Here is a 23,897-nt window from a genome sequence, read left to right on the forward strand (position 1 = left end):
GTGATGGTTGAAAAACTGACACACAAACACACACACACATTGACACACACACACACACACACACACGTACACACATACTCTCTCATACACACACATTGACACACACACGTGCGCGTGCACACACATACTCATACACACACACACACACACACACATGTTCATAAACACACATACACAATGAGTACAGACCCATCCTTCTCAATCTCTCCTAATAAGAAAATCCCTCCACACCAGAACCAACCTTGTGAACCTTCTCTGGACTAACCCCCGCTGCCAGTATATCTTTCTTTCGAGAAAGGAAGGTCAATGAGAAGTTGGCCTGAGGTTAATGGACCTTTCCATTATCTGCCCCTCGCCCACTCCGATTCCTGTGGCCGGGGGCAGGGGCAGAGGGGGGTAAAATTCCGGTCTTTGTGTCATCCTCACCGCTTGCCTTCCCACCTTGTGTCATTTACAATATTGACACCAATACAGCCGGCAGGTGTAGCGCAGGGAACGGTATCCTCAGTTTCCAGGCTGGACCCTGACATCCCCTGGCCAAACACTGATCAACTGCAGGAGCACATTCCTAAGCTTAATCATGCCAAACATCTCGATTGGCTTATGTGAATGCTGATCCCTAATAGCTGAGAGGCTGATTTATCTCCTGCTGCAGATCGAGAAATGGGATTAAAAGGCAGTTTAAGGACACTGGTCCCATTGACCAAAAAGTGTCCGCGTTTACCCTCTGAGACCTCTGCTCTTCTGTCAATTTTAGCCTCACACACAATCCCGAATTCCATTGTTCGAACGTTACCAATTGTGTCCCTAACTATCCCAAGCTCTGGAATTCCCTCCCTTACTCTGTCTATGTCTCTCTCCTTTTAGGATACTCTTTACAACTTATCTCTTGTCTCAGGTTTCATACACTGCCTGGTACCTATTCATGTGGTTTGGAGTGTACTGTGTTTAACAGTGATTCTGTGAAACACCTTGGGGATATTTTTTACTTGGCTAAATTTGCTATATAAATGAAAGTTGTTGTTGCTATTGAGTAGCGTGGTGCCTTTGATTAAACTCTAATTGAATCAAATTATCATCAAATTCATTAACCCCCGGGGCGTCTTTAACCAGTTCTGGTTCTAATGGAAAGCGTGAGAGGAATACACAGTAAGAAGTCTCACAAAACCAGGTTAAAGTCCAACAGGTTTATTTGGTAGCGCCAGCTTTCGGAGTGCCGCCCCTTCATCACTTGAGGAAGGAACAGCAATCCGAAAGCTCATGATACCAAATAAATCTGTTGGACTTTAATCCGGTGTTGTGAGACACCTTACTTACATCTTGGGACAGTAAGCCCAGTCCGACGCCGGCACCTCCACATCATGATAGGAATACAGTGTGACAGTGAATCCCCTTTAATCCTATCAAAAACATGAGTTTACATGAGTGGTCAGGTGCCTAAATCAGTACAAACAAGTTTCTCTGCTGACCGTGCTCACAGACTGGTATCATAAATTGGAATTTCCTGGGTCATCTCCAAACCTGGTTACTGTGTTCCAAACAAAGAAAAATACAGCACAGGAACAGGCCCTTCGACCCTCCAACCTGTGCCAATCATGATGCCCGAACTAAATTAAAACCTTCTGCCTTTTCTCTGTCCGTATCCCTCTATTCCCTCCCTATTCATGAACCCATTCAGCTGCTCTTAAATGTTGTTACTGTGCCTACTTCCTCTGGCAGCGCGTTCCAGGCACCCACCACTCTCTGTGTGAAAAACTTCCCCCACACGTCTCCCTTAAACTTACCCCCTCTCACCTTGAACCTCTGCCCTCTTGTAACTGACGCTTCCACCCTGGGAAAAAGCCTCTGACTATCCATCCTGTTTACGCCTCTCATAATTTTGTAGACCTCTATCAAGTTTCCCCTCAGTCTCTTTCTTTCCAATGAAAACAATTCTCTCCTCATAGTCAACACCCTCGAGACCAGGCAACATTCTGGTGAACCTTCTTCGCACTCTCTCCAAAGCTTCCACTCCCTTCTGGTACTGCGGTGATCAGAACTGCACGCAATGCTCTAAATGCGGCCTAACCAAGATTTTATATAGCTGCAACATGATTTCCCAACTCTTGAACTCAATACCCCGGCTGATGAAGGTAAGCCTGCCGTATTCTTTCTTAGTCACTTTGCCAGTTTTAGGGAACTGTGGACCCTGCACGCCCAGATCCCTCTGTATGTTAATGTTCCAAAGGGTTCTGCGCAGCACGGTAGCACAGTGGTTAGCACTGCTGCTTCACAGTGCCAGAGACCTGGGTTCCATTCCCAGCTCGGGTCTCTGTCTATGCGAAGTCTGCATGTTCTCCCCGTGTCTGTATGGGTTTCTTCCAGGTGCTCTGGTTTCGTCCCACACTCTGAAAGATATGCTGCTTAGGTGCACTGACCTGAACAGCGCTGGAGTGTACTGACTAGGGGAATTTCACAATAACTTCATTGCAGTGTTAGTGTAAGCCTTACTTATGACAAATAAACTTTACTTTAGCATAATTCATACAAAAACTGGAAACTCCGAGCAGCTCAGTTGGTATCTGTGGGAAGAGCTGACAAAGTAAGAGTCACACCCAAACCAGTTTTACCCGAAGGGAGAACTTTCCCAGCCTGCAAAGCTTGGGAACGAGGTGGGGGAGGGGAACGAGGTGGGGGAGGGGAACGAGGTGGGGGAGGGGAACGAGGTGGGGGAGGGGAACGAGGTGGGGGAGGGGAGGGAGGTGGGGGAGGGGAGGGAGGTGGGGTGGGGGGGGAGGAGATTATATCCTGACATGGCGGATTTTACTGATGGTGAGTAAGGGAGTGAACAGGTCTTATTAATCTGCAGCCTACCTACTGTAACTGCAAGGGCTCACCCTTCCTCAGCACTGGCTGCTGTTCCAGCTGGCGTGCCTGAGGCTGCTGGTTTGCAGGTCAATCAGCTCCTGTCTCCAGTCAGTTTATACTCTACAGAGCTTTCGGTGACAACAGGGGTGTGACACTGACAGTGGGACACACCCCGCCAACTTTGTGGGGGGCCAGGAAACCCTGACATCCAAAAAGTCCTGCCCTCTATTCCACTTCACTGAGGCTAATTGTTGAGTGTTTCAAGCAATTGGCGTGCTTCACTTTTTCTGTATTGTTATCCACATCAAACACTCCCAGGACAGGTACAGCACGGGGTTAGATACAGAGTAAAGCTCCCTCTACACTGTACCCCCATCAAACACTCCCAGGACAGGTACAGCACGGGGTTAGATACAGAGTAAAGCTCCCTCTACACTGTCCACATCAAACACTCCCAGGACAGGTACAGCACGGGGTTAGATACAGAGTAAAGCTCCCTCTACACTGTCCACATCAAACACTCCCAGGACAGGTACAGCACGGGGTTAGATACAGAGTAAAGCTCCCTCTACACTGTCCACATCAAACACTCCCAGGACAGGTACAGCACGGGGTTAGATACAGAGTAAAGCTCCCTCTACACTGTCCACATCAAACACTCCCAGGACAGGTACAGCACGGGGTTAGATACAGAGTAAAGCTCCCTCTACACTGTACCCCCATCAAACACTCCCAGGACAGGTACAGCACGGGGTTAGATACAGAGTAAAGCTCCCTCTACACTGTCCACATCAAACACTCCGAGGACAGGTACAGCACGGGGTTAGATACAGAGTAAAGCTCCCTCTACACTGTCCACATCAAACACTCCCAGGACAGGTACAGCACGGGGTTAGATACAGAGTAAAGCTCCCTCTACACTGTCCCCATCAAACACTCCCAGGACAGGTACAGCACAGGGTTAGATACAGAGTAAAGCTCCCTCTACACTGTCCCCATCAAACACTCCCAGGACAGGTACAGCACGGGGTTAGATACAGAGTAAAGCTCCCTCTACACTGTCCACATCAAACACTCCCAGGACAGGTACAGCACGGGGTTAGATACAGAGTAAAGCTCCCTCTACACTGTTCCCCCATCAAACACTCCCAGGACAGGTACAGCACGGGGTTAGATACAGAGTAAAGCTCCCTCTACACTGTCCCCCCATCAAACACTCCCAGCACAGGTACAGCACGGCGTTAGATACAGAGTAAAGCTCCCTCTACACTGTCCCCCCATCAAACACTCCCAGGACAGGTACAGCACGGGGTTAGATACAGAGTAAAGCTCCCTCTACACTGTCCCCCCATCAAACACTCCCAGGACAGGTGCAGCATGGTTTAAAGTTTATTTATTAATGTCACAAGTAGGCTTACATTAATACTGCAATGAAGTTACTGTGAATATCCCCTAGTTGCCACACTTAGGCACCAGTTAGGGTACATTGAGGGAGAATTTAGCATGGCCAATGCACCTAACCAGCACGTCCTTCAGACTTTGGAAGAAACTGGATTACCCAGAAGAAATTTGTGGGACATGGGCATCGCTGGTTGACCAGCATTCACTGCCCATCCCTAGTTGCCCTTGAGAAGGTTGTGGTGAGCTGTCTTCTTGAATCGCTGCAGTCCACGTGCTGTGCGTTGACCCACAATGTCGTTAGGGAGGGAATTCCAGAATTTTCACCCAGCCACTGCAAAGGAACAGTGATATTTTTCAAAATTAGGATGATGAGTGGCTTGGAGAGGAACTTGCAGGTAGTGGTGTACCCATATATCTGCTGCCTTTGTCCTAAACGGAAGTGATCGTGGGTTTGGAAGGTGCTGTCTAAGAATCTTTGGTGAATTGCTGCAATGCGTCTTGTAGATAGTACACACTGCTGCGACTGAGCATTGGTGGTGGAGGGAGTGGATGTTTCTAGATGTGGTGTCTATCGAGCGGGGCTGCTTTGTCCTGGATGGTGTACAGTGGAAGTGAATGGGAAGGGGGTTTGATCATTGGGATTGTGGACAATGGGAATGAATGGGAAGGGGTTTGATCCATTGGGATTATGGACAATGGAGTGATTGAGAAGGAGTTTGAAACATTTTATACTAAGTCACTATCCCAGCTGTCCTTGGGTTTTAATTTTGCCTGTCCCATGATCATGTTAACCTGTGGTTTGAAACTGGAGAAAATGTTGCCTTTACTCTGCAGCCATTTACTTTACTCATCGTTTTCCTGTTGTTGGATTATTTCTTGATTTATGGGATTAAAGTGGGAAGTGGAGAATAAAACGTGAAGGGAAATTAAACTGATGGTTTGTGTGCTTTTATGAAATAGCTTTATAAATCTATCCAAAGCATATTAACTCTAAACCCTCTCAGCCACCAATCCTGGCTGGTGATGTTAGCATGACCACGCAAAGGCAGTTCCCCAGTTAACTTGGTAAATAAGTGGCAACCTTCTGTCCTTTAAGATGATGGTTTGTGCCTTGATATTGAGCTCTGTGTTAAACATTGTCAAGTGCAGTTCAAGAGTCCTGTCTCTGGCAATGGCAGTCTCTGAGGCTTCAGCTACAGAGGACAGTGGGGTCAGAAGGTTCTGCCGGAATTAGCAGGCTTCCAGGCCCTGAGATGGTGATCTTGTCTTGCTGAGAGATGTCAAACATACTTCTGAGATGGTGAAGATGGAAACTGCTCACCCTTTCCTCCTGCCTAGCATGGGGTCATAGAGGTTTACAGCATCGAAACAGGCCCTTCATCCCAACTTGTCCAAGCTGTCCATGTTTTTAACCACAAAGCTAGTCCCAGTTGCCTGCATTTTGCCCATATCCCCCTACACCCATCTAAATGCTTTTTAAAAGACAAAATTGTACCCACCTCTACTACTGCCTCTGGTAGCTTGTTCCAGACACTCCCCACCCTCTGTGTGAAAAAATTGCCCCTCTGGACCCAATTGTCTGGGTCTCGCCACTGCAGAGGAGGATTCAGACTTGGCAGACTCGCAGCTTGCTGTTCTCTGTCAGGTCCCTGTTCCACCCTCTGTTACTCAGCTTGGACTGAACACTTGCAGCTTTGGTGATGTGTGTGTATTGATTTCAACATCAAGTGGCAGATTGCTGGTAATTGTGGAGCATAGATATGTACAGCTACCAACAACCTCCAGGATTGTCACATTATCAATGCTGATAAGTAACGGTATGGCAATGTTTTAGACCATGACATATGTCTTTCTGATGGTCAAACTAAACTCTTTACAGACAGCAGAGATTCTGTCCATTTGCTGCTGTTCCTCAGTCTGGTTTGCTAGGGTGGCATCATCAGCAGAGATCAGTTCCTGATGAGGACTTTTTTTTATTCATTTGTGGGACATGGACATTGATGGCCAGCCAACATTTATTGCCCATCCCTAGTTGTCCTTGGAGGACGGTCAACCACATTGATGTGGGTCTGGGGTCACATGTAGGCCAGACTGGGCAAGGATGGCAGATTTCCTTCCCTAAAAGGGCATTAGTGAGCCAGGTAAGATTTTCCGACAATCGACAGTGGTTTCATGGTCATCAATAGATTCTTAATCCCCAATAATTTTTATTGAATTCAAATGTGGTGGGACTTGAAGCTGGCTCCCCAGAACATTAGCTGAGTTTCTGGATTAATAGTCCAGTGATAATACCACAAGGCCATTGCCTCCCCATAAAGGCATTGTTTTGTCTTTGTGCTCAGGTGAGCAAAGCTGAACAGCTTTCTGTCAACTCTGACGTGTACGTAGGCACCGCCTTCAGGTAGGTGACCTGAAAACAAAATGAGACCAGCAGAGAGGAGAGTACACCAGAGAGTGTTGGAGCCAGAGAAAAACCCCGTCTGAACTCGCTCTGAACCTCAGGGTGTCAATGTTGTCCCGTCGTCACTGATCCTACCCATCATAGTGCCACAGCGCGAGATCACACTGAGCAGCTTTGAGCTGCATTCCAGAGGTTTTTCCAGGGTTTATTCCGTTAATATTCAACACTCCCAGGTTCTCCACAAGGCAGTGGAGCTATTCGTCCATAGTTGGGAGTTCGCTTCATGTGTGCCAGAGCATGTCCACATGTCGGTGTGCCTGCACGTTGCATGTCCAAGGGTCAAACCTCCTCCGGGTTCCCCTGAGGCTGCGAGGGATCCAGTTTCCATCTGTAGCCGCAGGGAGTACAGCTGAGAAACTTGCAGAAGGAGAGCCTGTGCACGAACAGGAGAGACATACGCGTTTGGCTCTTCCCTTTCACATCGCTGCTAACAGTGACGGATTCACAGTGAGTGGGGTCCTGAGGCCAGCTTCCACCCCCGCACCCCCCTCCCCTGTGCCCAAAGGCCGGATCCAAGAAGTTACACAAACTGATCAGAACTTCTTCAACTTGTAAAAATGTGGCTGTTTGGATAATTGCCTTGTTGAAATCTAAGCTTATCTTTTGTCTGAACGAAATATTGAAAATATTGCCACACGAGACGAGCAAACTCGGAACTCAAGCCCCCTTCAAAGAGGCAGTGCCACACTCTCTCTGGATCTCCAGCCAGAGGGCAAGACCCCGATAACCTCCATTTATTATCCGCTAACTGTTTCCTTGATCGTAGACGCTGCCAGACCCGAGTATTTCCAGCATTTACTGATTATTTTTTTCAGATATAGCAAACCGTGTACACATCGGGGTAAAACACTCATCATTACATCAGAACCCAAACAGCAAAACTTAAGTCATGTGGGGAGGGGAGGTCACACGGGATGAGAAGAGTAACAAGACCACCAAGAACTTACAGAAAACAACATCTGTAAAACACCTTGGAGGGAATTTTCCCATCCTGCCCGCCACAGGAATCGTAGTGGGTGGGGGGTGCGGGGGGAGGGGGGCAGACCACGCAAAGGTCCATTGCTCTCCAGCCAGACTTTCCGGTTTTGGGGAGAGCGTGGCCAAAGAATCCCGCCCCTTGTGTTAACAAAACCTACTGAAGAACAGCTTCTTCCCTGCTGCCATCAGACTTTTGAATGGACCTATTTTATATTAAGTTGACCTTTCTCTACACCCTAGCTATGACTGTAACACTACATTCTGCACTCTCTCCTTTCCTTCTCTATGCTCTGTCTATACAGTGCGCAAGAAACAATACATTTCACTGTGAATACATGCAACAATAATAAATCAAATCAAATCAAAATCCTCGAGTGCAACAATTCCGAGTTATGATAATCCATCCTGATTTAACCAGCAAAAATTAACCAGCAATTTTCAGCATCAGACCTGTATTTTTTGTTTAAAACTTCATTTCTGCGCCAATAATTTTCAGTTACTTTTCATTTAATCAAACGATGGAGCTAAAGAATATAAAAATCGTGTGTATACACTCTCCGAAACATCAATGATAAGGGCGTGCTGTTAAACTATCAGTGTCATTGGAAATGCTACCAGAGTTAACAGTGGTTCCCAGTGAAAGTAATGTGGCTGTCCTTAAGCGCTGATTCCAGTCGCTGTCCCCAGTCACCAGAATTAGCCATTTCAGTTTCCCTCATCATGAAGGTCATGGAGTCAGAGGTTTACAGCATGGAAACTGTTCTCCTTTCGGCCCAACTTGTCCATGCTGCCCTTTTTTAAACCCTGAAGCCAGTCCCAATTGCCTGCATTTGGCCCATATCCCTCTATACCCATTTTACCCATGTAACTATCTAAATGCTTTTTAAAAGACAAAATTGTACCTGCATCTAGTACTACCTCCTGCAGCTTGTTCAAGACTCTCACCACCCTCTGTGTGAAAAATTGCCCCTCTGGACCCTTTTGTATCTCTCCCCTCTCACCTTAAACCTCTGCCCTCTAGATTCCTCTACCTTTGGGAAAAGATATTGACTATCTAGCTGATCTGTGTCCCTCATTATTTTATAAACCGCTACAAGATCACCCTTCAGCCTTCTACGCTCCAGGGAAAAAAGTCCCAGTCTATCCAGCCTCCCCTTACAACTCAATCCACCAAGTCTCGGTAGCATCCGAGTAAATCTTTTCTGCACTCCTTTTAGTTTAAAAATATCCTTTCTATAATAGGGTGACCAGAACTTGTCATTGGTGACCAGTGAGCTGATGATCAGTAAAACATTTATTATTTTGGGATTTACATGAACCCAAATCTACGTGTCTACTAAATCCAGCCTCTCCTATCTGTGGAGCCATCTCTCCAGGAGTTAGATGTTCCAATGGTTGCTTCATCAATAACAGCACTGTGTGTGTACCTATACTTCAGGGACTGCAGCAGTTCAAGGAGGCAGCTCACCACCACCTTCTCAAGGGCAACAAGGGATGGGCAATAAATGCTTATAGAGGTCTATAAGTCTTATAGAGGTCTATAAAATAATGACGGGCATATATCAACTAGGTAGTCAATATCTTTTCCCAAAGGTAGAGGAGTCTAAAACTAGAGGGCTTAGGTTTAAGGTAAGAGGGGAGAGTTACAAGTGTCTGGAGGGGCAATTTTTCACACAGAGGGTGGTGAGTGTCTGGAATGAGCTGCCAGAGATAGTCGTAGAGGCGGGTACAATTTTGTCTTTTGAAAAGCATTTAGACAGTTATATGAGTCAGATGGGTACAAAGGAATATGGGGCAGATGCAGGCAATTGAGACGAGCTTTGGGGTTAAAAACTGGGCAGCATGGACAAATTGGGATGAAGGGTCTGTTTTCATGCTGTAAATCTCTATGACTCTATGAGCGCTTTATTTAATTACCAATTCCTAATTAAACTCCACAAGAAACAGGCGGTATTTCGCTTTGAAGAAGGAAAAGAGGGGCAGGAGTTATGACTGGAAACCGGGAACACCCTCTTGATCTCTGAAAGTGGACTGCAACACAGAGCTCGAACTGAGGCTGAAAAAAAATCTCACAAGTTCTGAACTCATTTCCCACTCATCTCCAACAGAACTGGAGTTGTGTCTTTGTATTTATTCTCCTGTAGTCAGTGCAGGAACTGCCAATCGTTCACTTGGGAAATACTTTCTGAGAGGAAGCAAGTGGAATAGCTGAGGAAACTTTACTGAAGGCCAGAAACACCTCATCCACCTGTCCTACTATACTCCTTATCCACCTATAATTCTATACTCCTTGTCCACCTTACAACTATACTCCTAATATAACTATACTACTATATTCCTTATACACCTGTACCACTCTGCTCCTTATCCACCTATATTACTGAACTCCTTATACACCTATACTGCTATACCCCCTATACACCTCTGATTGTGCGGCCAAATTCTCTCCAGCTCAATTTTTAAGTTTCCTGGATGACTGATGTCCAAAGAAATGCGGGTTAGGTTGATTGGCCATGCTAAATTAAACCTTGTGTCTGGGGATTTGTTGGGTAAATATGATGGGTTACAGAGATAGGGCCTGGGTGAGATTCTGGTCAGTGCAGATTTGATGGGCCGAATGGCCTCCTTCTACACTGTCAGGATTCTGTGATTCTATGACACTATTGTAGTGGGTCGGATCTCAAACAACAACGAGACAGAGTACAGGAATGAGATACAGCATCTGGAGAACTGGTGCGGCAACAAAAATCTCTCCCTAAGTGTCAGCAAAACGAAAGAGATTGTCATCGACTTCAGACAGCATAGGGGAGAACAGGGTGGCACAGTGGCATAGTGTTGAGCATTGCTGCCTCACAGCTCCAGGAACCTGGATTCGATTCTCAGCTTGGGTCACTGCACATTCACATTGCACGTTCTTCCCATGTCAGCATGGGTTTCCTCTGTATGCTCCAATTACTTTCCACAGTCTGTAGATGTGCAGGTTAGGTTGATTGGCCATGCTAAATTGTCCCTTAGTGTCCTGGGATGTGTAGGTTAGCGGGATTTGCGGGGTAAATGTGTAAGGATAAGGCCTGAGGTGCGATTGTTGTCAGTGCAGACTTGATAGGCCAAATAGCCTCCTTCTGCACTGAAGGGTTTCTGCGATTTCTATGAACATGCCCCTGTCTACATCAATGGGGATGAAGTAGAAATGGTCAAAAGCTTTAAGTTTTTTGGTGTCCAGATCACCAACAACCTGTCCTGGTCCCCCCAGGCCGACACTATAGTTAAGAAAGCCCATCAATGCCTCTACTTTCATAGAAGGCTAAGGAAATTTGGCATGTCAGCTGCAATTCTCACCAACCTTTTCAGATGCACAATAGAAAGCATTCTTTCGATTTGTGTCACAGCTTGGTATAGCTCCTGTTCTGCTCAAGACTGCAACAAACTACAAAAAGTCATGAATGTAGCCCAATCCATCACACAAACCTGCCTCCCATCCATTGACTCTGCCTACACTTCCTGCTGCCTCGGCAAAGCAGCCAGCATAATTAAGGGTCCCCACGCACCCCGGACATTCTCTCTTCCACCTTCTTCCGTCGGAGAAAAAAATACAAATTTCTGAGGTCACGTACCAACCAACTCAACAACAGCTTCTTCCCTGCTGCTGTCAGACTTCTGAACGGACCTACCTCGCATTAAGTTGATCTTTCTCTATGCCCTAGCTATGACTGTGACAGTACATTCTGCAGTCCCTCATTTCCTTCTCCATAAGCGGTAGGTTTTGTCTGTATAGCGCCCAAGAAACAATACTTTTCACTGTATTTTAATATATATGACAATAATAAATCAAATCAAATCATTGAATTTCAAATTAAGCATCAAATGCTCATTACTTGGTGGGTTAAATCACATCATTTTGTAATCTCTCACAGTATGGTTTAATTTCTAACTGGGCGCATGGACAAGTTGGGCCGGAGGGTCTGTTTCCATGCTGTAAACCTCTATGATGTTAATGCATTTGCCCCTCTCCTCAGTTCTGATGAAGATCCAGAAAGAGTCGAAATGCTAACTCTCTCCTCTCTCCCTCCTGATGTCGTCACATCTGCTGAGATTTTCCAGTATCCTCAGTTCTCATTACAGGTTTCCAAATCCGCAGGATTTTGCATATTTCCACAGTCAGAGCAATGGGGGAGTAGCAAGGAGTGGTTGTTTCCTTAGGGGATAAGGGGGATGGGGGGGGGCAGTGCTGGGGAGGTTTGGTGGGTGGGGAGACAGCCCAGCATTTGTCTTTATATTCTGCTTCATTCTTCAGATGTATTTTGTACTCGGCTTTGACATGACCTACAGGCTTTGTGTTTTGTTTATTAATCTTTATTTCCGGCTGTTAATCTTGGCAGGGGAGGGTGGAGGGGGTGTTGTTTGGGGACCCTTGCCACAGCTTGTGTGTTTCGTTGTAAATTCACCGTTCGCCAGAAGCATGAGCTGAAAACGAGAAGCGGAGAGCGTGCTCACCTTCTCCGCCAACAAGCTAAACACGTCACATCAACCAGCCAGCCAGGCATTATAAATACACGGGGGTGGTACTCACCCCGAAAATACACAAACACGGCAACTAGAAGCCGGAGGAGGCCACTCGGCCCTTCGAGTCTGCTGCTCCATTCATTTTGATCATGGCTGATCATCGAACTCAATATCCCTCGATCCCTTTAGCCTCAAGAGCTAAATTTAACTTCTTCTTGAAATCAGACAGCGTTTTGGCCTCAACTACTTTCTGAGGGAGTGAATTCCACACATTCACCGCTCTCTGGGTGAAGAAATTGCTCCTCACCTCAGTTCTAAAAGATTGACCCCTTATCAATCTATGTCCCCTAGTTCTGAGCTCCCCCGCCATGGGGAACATTCTTTCTGAATCTACCCTGTTTAACCCTGTTAGAATTTTATAAGTTTCTATGAGATCCCCTCTTCTAAACTCCAGTGAATATAATCCTAACCAACTTAGTCTCTCCTCAAATGACAGACCTGCCATCCCAGGAATCAGCCTGGTAAACCTTCACTGTGCTCCCTCTATAGCAAGGACATCCTTCCTCAGATAAGGAGACCAAATCTACACACAATACACTAGCTGTGTCCTCACCAATGTCCTGTACAAAAGGCATGGTGGATTCAGTTCCTGCTCGTACCTCGAGCGGAGGCTGAGCCCCCATAATGACTCCAAGCAGAGAAGGGAAAGGTTCAACCTCGTTACCTACTCGTCGATGCTATCCCGGCAACAACTGCTGTGAACTGCCCGGGTGGGTGGTGTCAGGCTCTAATGGTCACCATGGGGGCGGGGCGGGGGGTGACCTGTTGCTACTCATGAGCTGGGATTGTACAAGGAAACTAGGTACCGTCAAAGCAGAAATTGTTGGAAATGTTCTGCTCTGAATCATAGAATCCCTACAGTGCAAAAGGAAACCATTCGGCCCATCAAGTCTGCACTGGCCATAATCCCACCCAGGCCCTATCCCCATAACTCCATGTATTTACCCCAGCTAGTCCCCCTGACTCTAAGGGGTTAATTTAGCATGGTCAGTCCACCTAACCTGCGCCTCTTTGGACTGTGGGAGGAAACCGGAGCAACCGGAGGGAACCCACACAGACACGGGGAGAACGTGCAAACCCCACACAGACAGTGACCCAAGCCAGGAATTGAACCCAGGTCCCTGGCGCTGTGAGGCAGCAGTGCTAACCACTGTGCCACCATGCCGCTACTGTGCTATGGAGAGAGAAACAGAGTTAACGACTGAAATTCTCTGATCACTCTTGCGGGCGGGATTTCCTGGCCAAAGAATCTCGCCCAGTGTTTTGGGTCGGTGACCTTTTGTCAGAACCCATTAGCAGTTTGGGTAAATGTCGGCAGAATTGCCAGGGGGTGATTTGAGAGTGGGATCATTAACAAACGATGCAAAATCTCGTTCTGTCCTCTCAGGTCAGAATAGTGTTGGTGCGAGACAAAATTATAACTGAGAAGATGTTTGGATTTCTGGACAGGATGGTGTGGGAAATTCAGCAGATAGTTTCAGTTCTAAATGTTGTTTTGTCCTTTCAGGAATGAGTTTGCTGAACTGATGGAGAAGTACGGCTCTCACAGTAACGCTGGATCTGCACGCAGTTCTCCCACTCCCCATGCTGCAGGTGAGAGTCACAGGCCTGGCTCACAGGGGCTGCAAAAGATTAGACCGTCTTAGATCGAAAGCCCCCTTGATGAAAGCCCCATGAAGTATCTTGATGGAACGGGGGGGAGAATTGAAAAGATTCAACTGACGTCCAGTGCAGGAGAGAGTGTTAAATATAGGGAGCAGGGAAGGAAACCAGATAAATGCTTAGCTACAGAAGCAACTGGAACTGGAGACTGTGATTGGGATTGTATAGAAGGAGCTAGTATACTCCGGCATACTCTAATCTTCTAGAGCCGTCTGCACGTACCATGTAATGTCGATTGGGATTCTCCCAAAACATTCTAAGTTCCCAAGATGCGGGAAAATGGGAGTAAATCCCGCCTTTTTTTAGTGTGATTTCCAGAATGACTCTCCCACGGTCCATCACAAAGAGCTCTAACGGGATTCACTCTGGAAAGCTGGGGGGTGGTGGGGGGAGGGAATGGTGGACCTCTTCCTGCGGGAGAGGCCGGCAGCATTGCACTGAGAGCGCCACTGCACATGCGCCGATCTGTCAGCACCTCCAGATCACTGGCCAGCCCTTCAACCCCCGATTGCTGGCCTCCCAGTCCTCCTCGGGCCAGCCCCTATGAACCCCTCCCCGCCCCCAGCCAGCCCCAGTCTCACCGACGTCCCCCCCAACAGTCCCGACGCCCCCCGCCAAGACAGACCCGACCTCCAACCCCTAGGACAGACCCGATCTTTCTCCCCCGCCCCGACCCCGCCAGTCCCGATCTCCCCCTCCTCGACGGCCCCAACCCATCCACTCAGATGGCCAGCCCCTATCGACCTCATTTCCTCCCTCCCCCACTTTTCGTCCCCTCCAATAGGCCCTGCCCCCAAGGCTCCGCTCTTTGGCACCACCTGGTGCCCAGTTTGCCCCTTGAGCAGTGCCATGGTGTCAGGCTGGCACTGCCTAAGGGACAGCGTCTTCACCTCTGACTTCCTGGAGAGGCCTCAATGGCTTTTTTCTCTCCAGCGGGGTCAGGCCGACTGTTCAGTGTTAGTGGAGAGTAAGAATAAACCCCACTGGGGATAACCACTCCTTGGGGAGATGGGAGACGCTAGGGGGTCCGGAGAATTCAATCCCGGGCCTAATCATATGGACCTAGAGATGTCCATAAGATAATCAGCTATGCGCTGATTTCCAGCATGTCAAAAAACCCTAGTCAGAGCAGCGTGTGTGCGCTTTGGTTCAGAGTGAGAGGAGGGTATGTGTGCTTTGGTACACAGTGAGAGCAGGGTGTGTGTGACTAATGGGACTGAAGGTGGACAAGTCCCCAGGACCGGATGGAATGCGTCTCAGGGTTCTGAAAGAAATGGCAGAGGTGATAGTGGATGCCTTAATAATTATTTACCAAAATTCGCTGGACTCCGGGGAAGTGCCAGAAGATTGGAAAACGGCTAATGTTAAGCTGCTGTTTAAAAAACGTAGCAGACAAAAGGCAGGGAATTATAGGCCGGTTAGCTTAACGTCTGTAGTTGGAAAAATGCTAGAATCCGTCATCAAAGAAGAAATAGCGAGGCACCTAGAAAAGAATGGTTTGATTGAGCAGATGCAGCACGGATTCATTAAGGGGAAGTTGTGTTTGACGAATTTATTGGATTTCTATGAGGATGTGACTAGTGCGGTAGACAGAGGGGAACCGGTGGATGTGGTGTTTTTAGATTTCCAAAAGACATTTGATAAAGTGCCTCATAAAAGGTTGCTACAGAAGGTTAGGGGACATGGAGTTGGGGGTAAGGTGTTAGCGTGGATAGAGGATTGGCTGTCTAATAGGAAGCAGAGAGTTGGTATCAATGGGTACTATTCTGATTGGCGGTTGGTGACTAGAGTGCCGCAGGGATCGGTGCTGGGGCCTCAGCTATTTACCATTTATATAGATGATCTGGAGGAGGGGGCTGAGTGTAGGGTGACGAAATTTGCTGATGACACAAAGATGAGTGGAAAGGCAAATTGCGTGGAGGGTGTGGAAAGTCTGCAGAGGGATCTGGATAGGCTGAGTGAGTGGGCGAGGACCTGGGAGATGGAGTACAATGTTAGCAAGTGTGAGGCTATCCACTTTGGCAGAAATAATAGTAGGAGGGATTATTATTTAAAGGGTGAAAAGCTGCAGCATGCTACGGTGCAGAGGGACCTGGGGGTCCTTGTGCATGAGTCGCAAAAACCCAGTCTGCAGGTGCAGCAGGTGATCAAGAAGGCGAATGGGATGTTGGCCTTTATAGCGAGGGGGATTGAATATAAAAGTAGGGAGGTCTTGCTGCAACTGTACAGAGCACTGGTGAGGCTGCAGCTAGAGTACTGTGTGCAGTTTTGGTCGCCGCACTTGCGCAAGGATATTTTGGCCTTGGAGGGAGTGCAGAGGAGGTTCACTAGGCTGATACCGGAGATGAGGGGGTTAGCCTATGAAGAGAGACTAAATAGACTGGGTCTGTACTCGTTGGAGTTTAGAAGGATGAGGGGGGATCTTATAGAGACGTATAAGATAATGAAGGGGATGAATAGGGTAGAGGTAGAGAGATTCTTCCCACTTAGAAAGGACAGCAGGACTAGAGGGCACAGCCTCAAGATAAGGAGGGGGGCAGTTTAGATCAGAGTTGAGGAGGAACTTCTTCACTCAAAGGGTGGTGAATCTCTGGAATTCTCTGCCCGTTGAAGTGGTGGAGGCTACCTCGCTAAATATATTTAAATCACGGGTAGATAGGTTTCTGATAGACAAGGGAATTAAGGGTTACGGGGAGAAAGCGGGAAAGTGGAACTGATCCACTTCAGATCAGCCATGATCTTATTGAATGGCGGGGCAGGCTCGAAGGGCTAGATGGCCTACTCCTGCTCCTATTTCTTATGTTCTTATGTTCTTTGGTACAGAGTGAGAGGAGGGTGTGTGTGTTTTGGTACAGGGAGAGAGGAGGGTGTGTGTGTTTTGGTACAGGGAGAGAGGAGGGTGTGTGTGTTTTGGTACAGGGAGAGAGGAGGGTGTGTGTGCTTTGGTACAGGGAGAGAGGAGGGTGTGTGTGTTTTGGTACAGGGAGAGAGGAGGGTGTGTGTGTTTTGGTACAGGGAGAGAGGAGGGTGTGTGTGCTTTGGTACAGGGAGAGAGGAGGGTGTGTGTGCTTTGGTACGGGGAGAGAGGAGGGTGTGTGTGCTTTGGTACAGAGTGAGAGCAGCGTGTGTGTTTTGAGCTTCAGGGGTGAAAGGTTTGTAGGCCGTGCAGGTAGTGAAGCTGAGGGAGGTGTTTACAAACAGGCAGTGAGGCGAAGGTAGGTGCAGAATAATTAACAAAACTTAGGTTTTCAATCTTCAAAAGTCTTTAAATGACATCCTCACTGTCATACTCAGGTAAACATCTGGAGAGCGTCTCATCCACATCTTCATCCAGCTCCCTGAGTCCACAGCTGTTAAGCCCCAAGGATATTGTCGCTAACAACAGCGGAGTCAGCTCGGTAACCTCTCCCGCAATAACTGTCAGGTAACCGTCTCCTCGGCACTGAGTGGGCTCGGAGCTGGGGGGAGCTCCCGTTTCCCCTTGGGAATCAGAGGATCAGACATCCCGGGCGGAATTCTCCAGTATCACTGATCCAAAAGCTGGAATTCCCTTCCTGACCGTCAACAGGATCTCACATTCTCCGCAATCCACCCGCTAAAATTCCAGCGGTGTGCGGGATGGGAGAATTCCAGCCCCTATCCCTCTGTAAAACTGCACGGCTCCCTCTGAGCACCGCAGGTGGTGCTGTGCTATTTTTCAAGTTTACTCGTTGGTCAAAAGTAGGCTTACATTAACACTGCAATGAAGTTACTGTGAAATTCCCCTAGTCGCCACGCTCTGGCACCTGTTCGGGTAACACTGAGGGAGAATTTAGCACAGCCAATGCATCCAAACCAGCACGTCTTTCAGACTGTGGGAGAAAACTGGAGAACCCGGAGGAAACCCACACAGAGACTGGGAGAATGTGCAGACGCCACACAGACAGCGACCTGAGCCGGGAATCGAACCCGGGTCCCTGGCACTGTGAGGCAGCAGTGCTAACCACTGTGCCAACGTGCTATTTGCTGTTTTCCCGAGGAGTGCTTCAGATGCACTTTTAACTCAGACCAGGAAGCCGTATTGGTTCGACTGTCCCTCAACAAACCGGACAACTCACTCCGCTCCAGAATCAGCCTGCTGTGTTTTCTCTGAACTACTTCCTGTGCAAGAAGACTCACGCCCAGTCACAGCAACATCCTGTGTCATTCTCTGGATTAATGTCTGGATTTTCAGTCCAAAGATATACAGATTGGATGGATTGGCCATGCTAAATTTCCCCTCAGTGTTAGGGGGAACCAGTTAAGTTAAAGTTTATGTATTAGTTTCGTAAGTAGGGCTTACATTAACACTGCAATGAAGTTACTGTGAAAATCCCCTAATCGCCACGCTCCGGCACCTGTTCGGGTAACACTGAGGGAGAATTTAGCACGGCCAATGCACCCAAACCAGCACGTCTTTCAGACTGTGGGAGGAAACCGGAGCATCTGGAGGAAACCCACACAGACACAGGGAGAACGTGCAAACTCCACACAGACAGTGACCCAAGCCGGGAATTGAACCCGGGTCCTTGGCTCTGTGAGGCAGCAGTGCTAACCAGGGTAAATATGTGGGGCGACAGGGATAGGGCCTGGGTGGGTGGGAGTGTTGTCGGTGCAGACTCAATGGGCAGAATGGCCTCCTGCACTATAGGGATTCTATGATTTAGTCAAAGAACTGCTATTATCCTTCATTCAGTGGGATCCAAGGCATTGGGATGCAGAGTGTTGGGAATGGCTGTTAACACAGTAAGAAGTCTCACAACACCAGGTTTAAGTCCAACCGATTTATTTGATAGTAAACTCACAAGCTTTCGAGGTTAGCCCCTTCATCAGGTGAATGGAGAGTCTGGCCTCAGACAGAGCATATAACAGCACAGACAGTTCACAGATCACTGACTAGAATGTGAGTCTTTACACCTAACCTGCTATTCAAGTCTTAAAAGATGCCGACAGTGTGAGTGGATCTCTGGGTGCTAACACAGGCTTGGTTACTAACTCCCAGTGTGGTTTCTCTTCCTCGTTCAGCAACTCCCCGATTCAGGTCATCACCATTCCCAAAGTGACCAGCCTGGGCTTAAACATCATGGGTGGCACCAACAAGCCCGAGGGGCCAATGGTGTGTGTCCAGGAAGTGATACCAGGAGGAGACTGCCATAAGGTGAGTGCGCGGGAGCGTAATCCAATACGGAGCGTGGGATGCTCACTCCCACACAGCAGTGGGTGCATGTGTGTGAACAGGAAGCGGGCGTGCTGTTTCTGGCTCTTTCTGTTCATTTCCACCAGTGTTCAAATTGAGCTTGGCCGAGAAGACCAGCAACTATCTCCCGAGACATTCCAGAATAACAACACATTGCATTTATATAGCACCGTTAACATTTCCCATGTCCCAAGATTTTTCACAGGACACTGTCAAGCAAACTTTCTGACACTATAAGGATCCACTAGAGCAGCTGGTCAAACATCTGGTCACAGAATAGCTTCAAGGAGCATCTTAGAGAGAGAGAGATAGGGAATTCCAGAGCTCAGCGCTTTGGGAGCTGATGACACAGCGACCAATGGTAGAGCGTCCAAAATCGGCAAGACGTCATGAGTGGAGGAGTGCCGCACTGTCAGAGGGTCAGTGCTGAGGGAGTGCCACACTGTCAGAGGGTCAGTGCTGAGGGAGTGCCGCACTGTCAGAGGGTCAGTGCTGAGGGAGTGCCGCACTGTCAGAGGGTCAGTGCTGAGGGAGCGCCGCACTGTCAGAGGGTCAGTGCTGAGGGAGTGCCGCACTGTCAGAGGGTCAGTGGTGAGGGAGTGCCGCACTGTCAGAGGGTCAGTGCTGAGGGAGTGCCGCACTGTCAGAGGGTCAGTGCTGAGGGAGTGCCACACTGTCAGAGGGTCAGTGCTGAGGGAGTGCCACACTGTCAGAGGGTCAGTGCTGAGGGAGTGCCGCACTGTCAGAGGGTCAGTGCTGAGGGAGTGATGCACTGTCAGAGGGTCAGTGCTGAGGGAGTGCCACACTGTCAGAGGGTCAGTGCTGAGGGAGTGCCACACTGTCAGAGGGTCAGTGCTGAGGGAGTGCCGCACTGTCAGAGGGTCAGTGCTGAGGGAGTGCCGCACTGTCAGAGGGTCAGTGCTGAGGGAGTGCCACACTGTCAGAGGGTCAGTGCTGAAGGAGTGCCGCACTGTCAGAGGGTCAGTGCTGAGGGAGTGCCACACTGTCAGAGGGTCAGTGCTGAGGGAGTGCCGCACTGTCAGAGGGTCAGTGCTGAGGGAGTGCCGCACTGTCAGAGGGTCAGTGCTGAGGGAGTGCCGCACTGTCAGAGGGTCAGTGCTGAGGGAGTGCCGCACTGTCAGAGGGTCAGTGCTGAGGGAGTGCCGCACTGTCAGAGGGTCAGTGCTGAGGGAGTGCCACACTGTCAGAGGGTCAGTGCTGAGGGAGTGCCGCACTGTCAGGGGGTCAGTGCTGAGGGAGCGCCGCACTGTCAGAGGGTGAGTGCTGAGGGAGTGCCGCACTGTCAGAGGCTCAGAGCTGAGGGAGTGCCGCACTGTCAGAGGGTCAGTGCTGAGGGAGTGCCGCACTGTCAGAGGGTCAGTGCTGAGGGAGTGATGCACTGTCAGAGGGTCAGTACTGAGGGAGCGCCGCACTGTCAGAGGGTCGGTGCTGAGGGAGCGCCGCACTGTCAGAGGGTCAGTACTGAGGGAGTGCCGCACTGTCAGAGGGTCAGTGCTGAGGGAGTGCCGCACTGTCAGAGGGTCAGTACTGAGGGAGCGCCGCACTGTCAGAGGGTCAGTGCTGAGGGAGTGCCGCACTGTCAGAGGGTCAGTGCTGAGGGAGCGCCGCACTGTCAGAGGGTCAGTGCTGAGGGAGCGCCGCACTGTCAGAGGGTCAGTGCTGAGGGAGGCGCCGCACTGTCAGAGGGTCAGTGCTGAGGGAGTGCCGCACTGTCAGAGGGTCAGTGCTGAGGGAGTGCCGCACTGTCAGGGGGTCAGTGCTGAGGGAGTGCCGCACTGTCAGAGGGTCAGTACTGAGGGAGTGCCGCACTGTCAGGGGGTCAGTGCTGAGGGAGTGCCGCACTGTCAGGGGGTCAGTGCTGAGGGAGTGATGCACTGTCAGAGGGTCAGTGCTGAGGGAGTGCCGCACTGTCAGAGGGTCAGTGCTGAGGGAGCGCCGCACTCTTAGAGGGTCAGTGCTGAGGGAGTGATGCACTGTCAGAGGGTCAGTACTGAGGGAGTGCCGCACTGTCAGAGGGTCAGTGCTGAGGGAGCGCCGCACTGTCAGAGGGTCAGTACTGAGGGAGTGCCGCACTCTTAGAGGGTCAGTGCTGAGGGAGTGATGCACTGTCAGAGGGTCAGTACTGAGGGAGTGCCGCACTGTCAGAGGGTCAGTGCTGAGGGAGCGCCGCACTGTCAGAGGGTCAGTACTGAGGGAGTGCCGCACTCTTAGAGGGTCAGTGCTGAGGGAGTGATGCACTGTCAGAGGGTCAGTACTGAGGGAGTGCCGCACTGTCAGAGGGTCAGTGCTGAGGGAGCGCCGCACTGTCAGAGGGTCAGTGCTGAGGGAGCGCCGCACTGTCAGAGGGTCAGTACTGAGGGAGTGCCGCACTGTCAGAGGGTCAGTGCTGAGGGAGTGCCGCACTGTCAGAGGGTCAGTACTGAGGGAGCGCCGCACTGTCAGAGGGTCAGTGCTGAGGGAGTGCCGCACTGTCAGAGGGTCAGTGCTGAGGGAGTGCCGCACTGTCAGAGGGTCAGTGCTGAGGGAGTGCCGCACTGTCAGAGGGTCAGTGCTGAGGGAGTGCCGCACTCTTAGAGGGTCAGTGCTGAGGGAGTGATGCACTGTCAGAGGGTCAGTACTGAGGGAGTGCCGCACTGTCAGAGGGTCAGTGCTGAGGGAGCGCCGCACTGTCAGAGGGTCAGTGCTGAGGGAGTGCCGCACTCTTAGAGGGTCAGTGCTGAGGGAGTGATGCACTGTCAGAGGGTCAGTACTGAGGGAGTGCCGCACTGTCAGAGGGTCAGTGCTGAGGGAGCGCCGCACTGTCAGAGGGTCAGTGCTGAGGGAGCGCCGCACTGTCAGAGGGTCAGTACTGAGGGAGTGCCGCACTGTCAGAGGGTCAGTGCTGAGGGAGTGCCGCACTGTCAGAGGGTCAGTGCTGAGGGAGTGCCGCACTGTCAGACGGTCAGTGCTGAGGGAGTGCCGCACTGTCAGAGGGTCAGTGCTGAGGGAGTGCCGCACTGTCAGAGGGTCAGTGCTGAGGGAGTGCCGCACTCTTAGAGGGTCAGTGCTGAGGGAGTGATGCACTGTCAGAGGGTCAGTACTGAGGGAGTGCCGCACTGTCAGAGGGTCAGTGCTGAGGGAGCGCCGCACTGTCAGAGGGTCAGTGCTGAGGGAGTGCCGCCCTCTTAGAGGGTCAGTGCTGAGGGAGTGATGCACTGTCAGAGGGTCAGTACTGAGGGAGTGCCGCACTGTCAGAGGGTCAGTGCTGAGGGAGCGCCGCACTGTCAGAGGGTCAGTGCTGAGGGAGCGCCGCACTGTCAGAGGGTCAGTACTGAGGGAGTGCCGCACTGTCAGAGGGTCAGTGCTGAGGGAGTGCCGCACTGTCAGAGGGTCAGTACTGAGGGAGCGCCGCATTCTTAGAGGGTCAGTGCTGAGGGAGCGCCGCACTGTCAGAGGGTCAGTGCTGAGGGAGTGCCGCACTGTCAGAGGGTCAGTGCTGAGGGAGTGCCGCACTGTCAGAGGGTCAGTGCTGAGGGAGCGCCGCACTGTCAGAGGGTCAGTGCTGAGGGAGTGCCGCACTGTCAGAGGGTCAGTGCTGAGGGAGTGCCGCACTGTCAGAGGGTCAGTGCTGAGGGAGTGCCGCACTGTCAGAGGGTCAGTGCTGAGGGAGTGCCGCACTGTCAGAGGGTCAGTGCTGAGGGAGTGCCGCACTGTCAGAGGGTCAGTGCTGAGGGAGTGCCGCACTGTCAGGGGGTCAGTGCTGAGGGAGTGCCGCACTGTCAGAGGGTCAGTGCTGAGGGAGCGCCGCACTGTCAGGGGGTCAGTGCTGAGTGAGCGCCGCACTGTCAGAGGGTCAGTACTGAGGGAGCGCCGCACTGTCAGAGGGTCAGTGCTGATGGAGTGCCGCACTGCCAGAGGGTCAGTGCTGAGGGAGTGCCGCACTGTCAGAGGGTCAGTACTGAGGGAGTGCCGCATTCTTAGAGGGTCAGTGCTGAGGGAGCGCCGCACTGTCAGAGGGTCAGTGCTGAGGGAGTGCCGCACTGTCAGAGGGTCAGTGCTGAGGGAGTGCCGCACTGTCAGAGGGTCAGTGCTGAGGGAGCGCCGCACTGTCAGAGGGTCAGTGCTGAGGGAGTGCCGCACTGTCAGAGGGTCAGTGCTGAGGGAGTGCCGCATTCTTAGAGGGTCAGTGCTGAGGGAGCGCCGCACTGTCAGAGGGTCAGTGCTGAGGGAGTGCCGCACTGTCAGAGGGTCAGTGCTGAGGGAGTGCCGCACTGTCAGAGGGTCAGTGCTGAGGGAGCGCCGCACTGTCAGAGGGTCAGTGCTGAGGGAGCGCCGCACTGTCAGAGGGTCAGTGCTGAGGGAGTGCCGCACTGTCAGAGGGTCAGTGCTGAGGGAGTGCCGCACTGTCAGAGGGTCAGTGCTGAGGGAGTGCCGCACTGTCAGAGGGTCAGTGCTGAGGGAGTGCCGCACTGTCAGAGGGTCAGTGCTGAGGGAGTGCCGCACTGTCAGAGGGTCAGTGCTGAGGGAGTGCCGCACTGTCAGAGGGTCAGTGCTGAGGGAGCGCCGCACTGTCAGAGGGTCAGTGCTGAGGGAGCGCCGCACTGTCAGAGGGTCAGTGCTGAGGGAGTGCCGCACTGTCAGAGGGTCAGTGCTGAGGGAGTGCCGCACTGTCAGAGGGTCAGTGCTGAGGGAGTGCCGCACTGTCAGAGGGTCAGTGCTGAGGGAGCGCCGCACTGTCAGAGGGTCAGTGCTGAGGGAGCGCCGCACTGT

At 50.7% G+C, this 23,897-nt stretch overlaps 1 protein-coding gene across 7 annotated transcripts in view; it reads left to right on the top strand.

Moving 5' to 3' along the window:
* Positions 1 to 23,897, top strand: part of stxbp4 (syntaxin binding protein 4) — a 184,824-nt gene that overhangs the window by 32,105 nt on the left and 128,822 nt on the right. For 5 of the 7 annotated variants that reach the window (XM_080209276.1, XM_080209277.1, XM_080209278.1 and 2 more), the window contains exons 6-8: positions 13,758 to 13,843; positions 17,207 to 17,336; positions 18,956 to 19,088. In XM_080209276.1, coding sequence (XP_080065402.1) covers positions 13,758 to 13,843; positions 17,207 to 17,336; positions 18,956 to 19,088 — 349 coding nt within the window. Of the gene's footprint in view, positions 1 to 2,038; positions 2,133 to 2,786; positions 2,812 to 13,757; positions 13,844 to 17,206; positions 17,337 to 18,955; positions 19,089 to 23,897 lie in introns of those variants that run through there. The other 2 variants (XM_080209279.1, XM_080209280.1) reach the window with 2 other exon arrangements.

Source organism: Carcharhinus amblyrhynchos, chromosome 21 (genome assembly GCF_965287045.1).
Source record: "Carcharhinus amblyrhynchos chromosome 21, sCarAmb.v2.hapA, whole genome shotgun sequence".
NCBI lineage: Eukaryota > Metazoa > Chordata > Chondrichthyes > Carcharhiniformes > Carcharhinidae > Carcharhinus > Carcharhinus amblyrhynchos.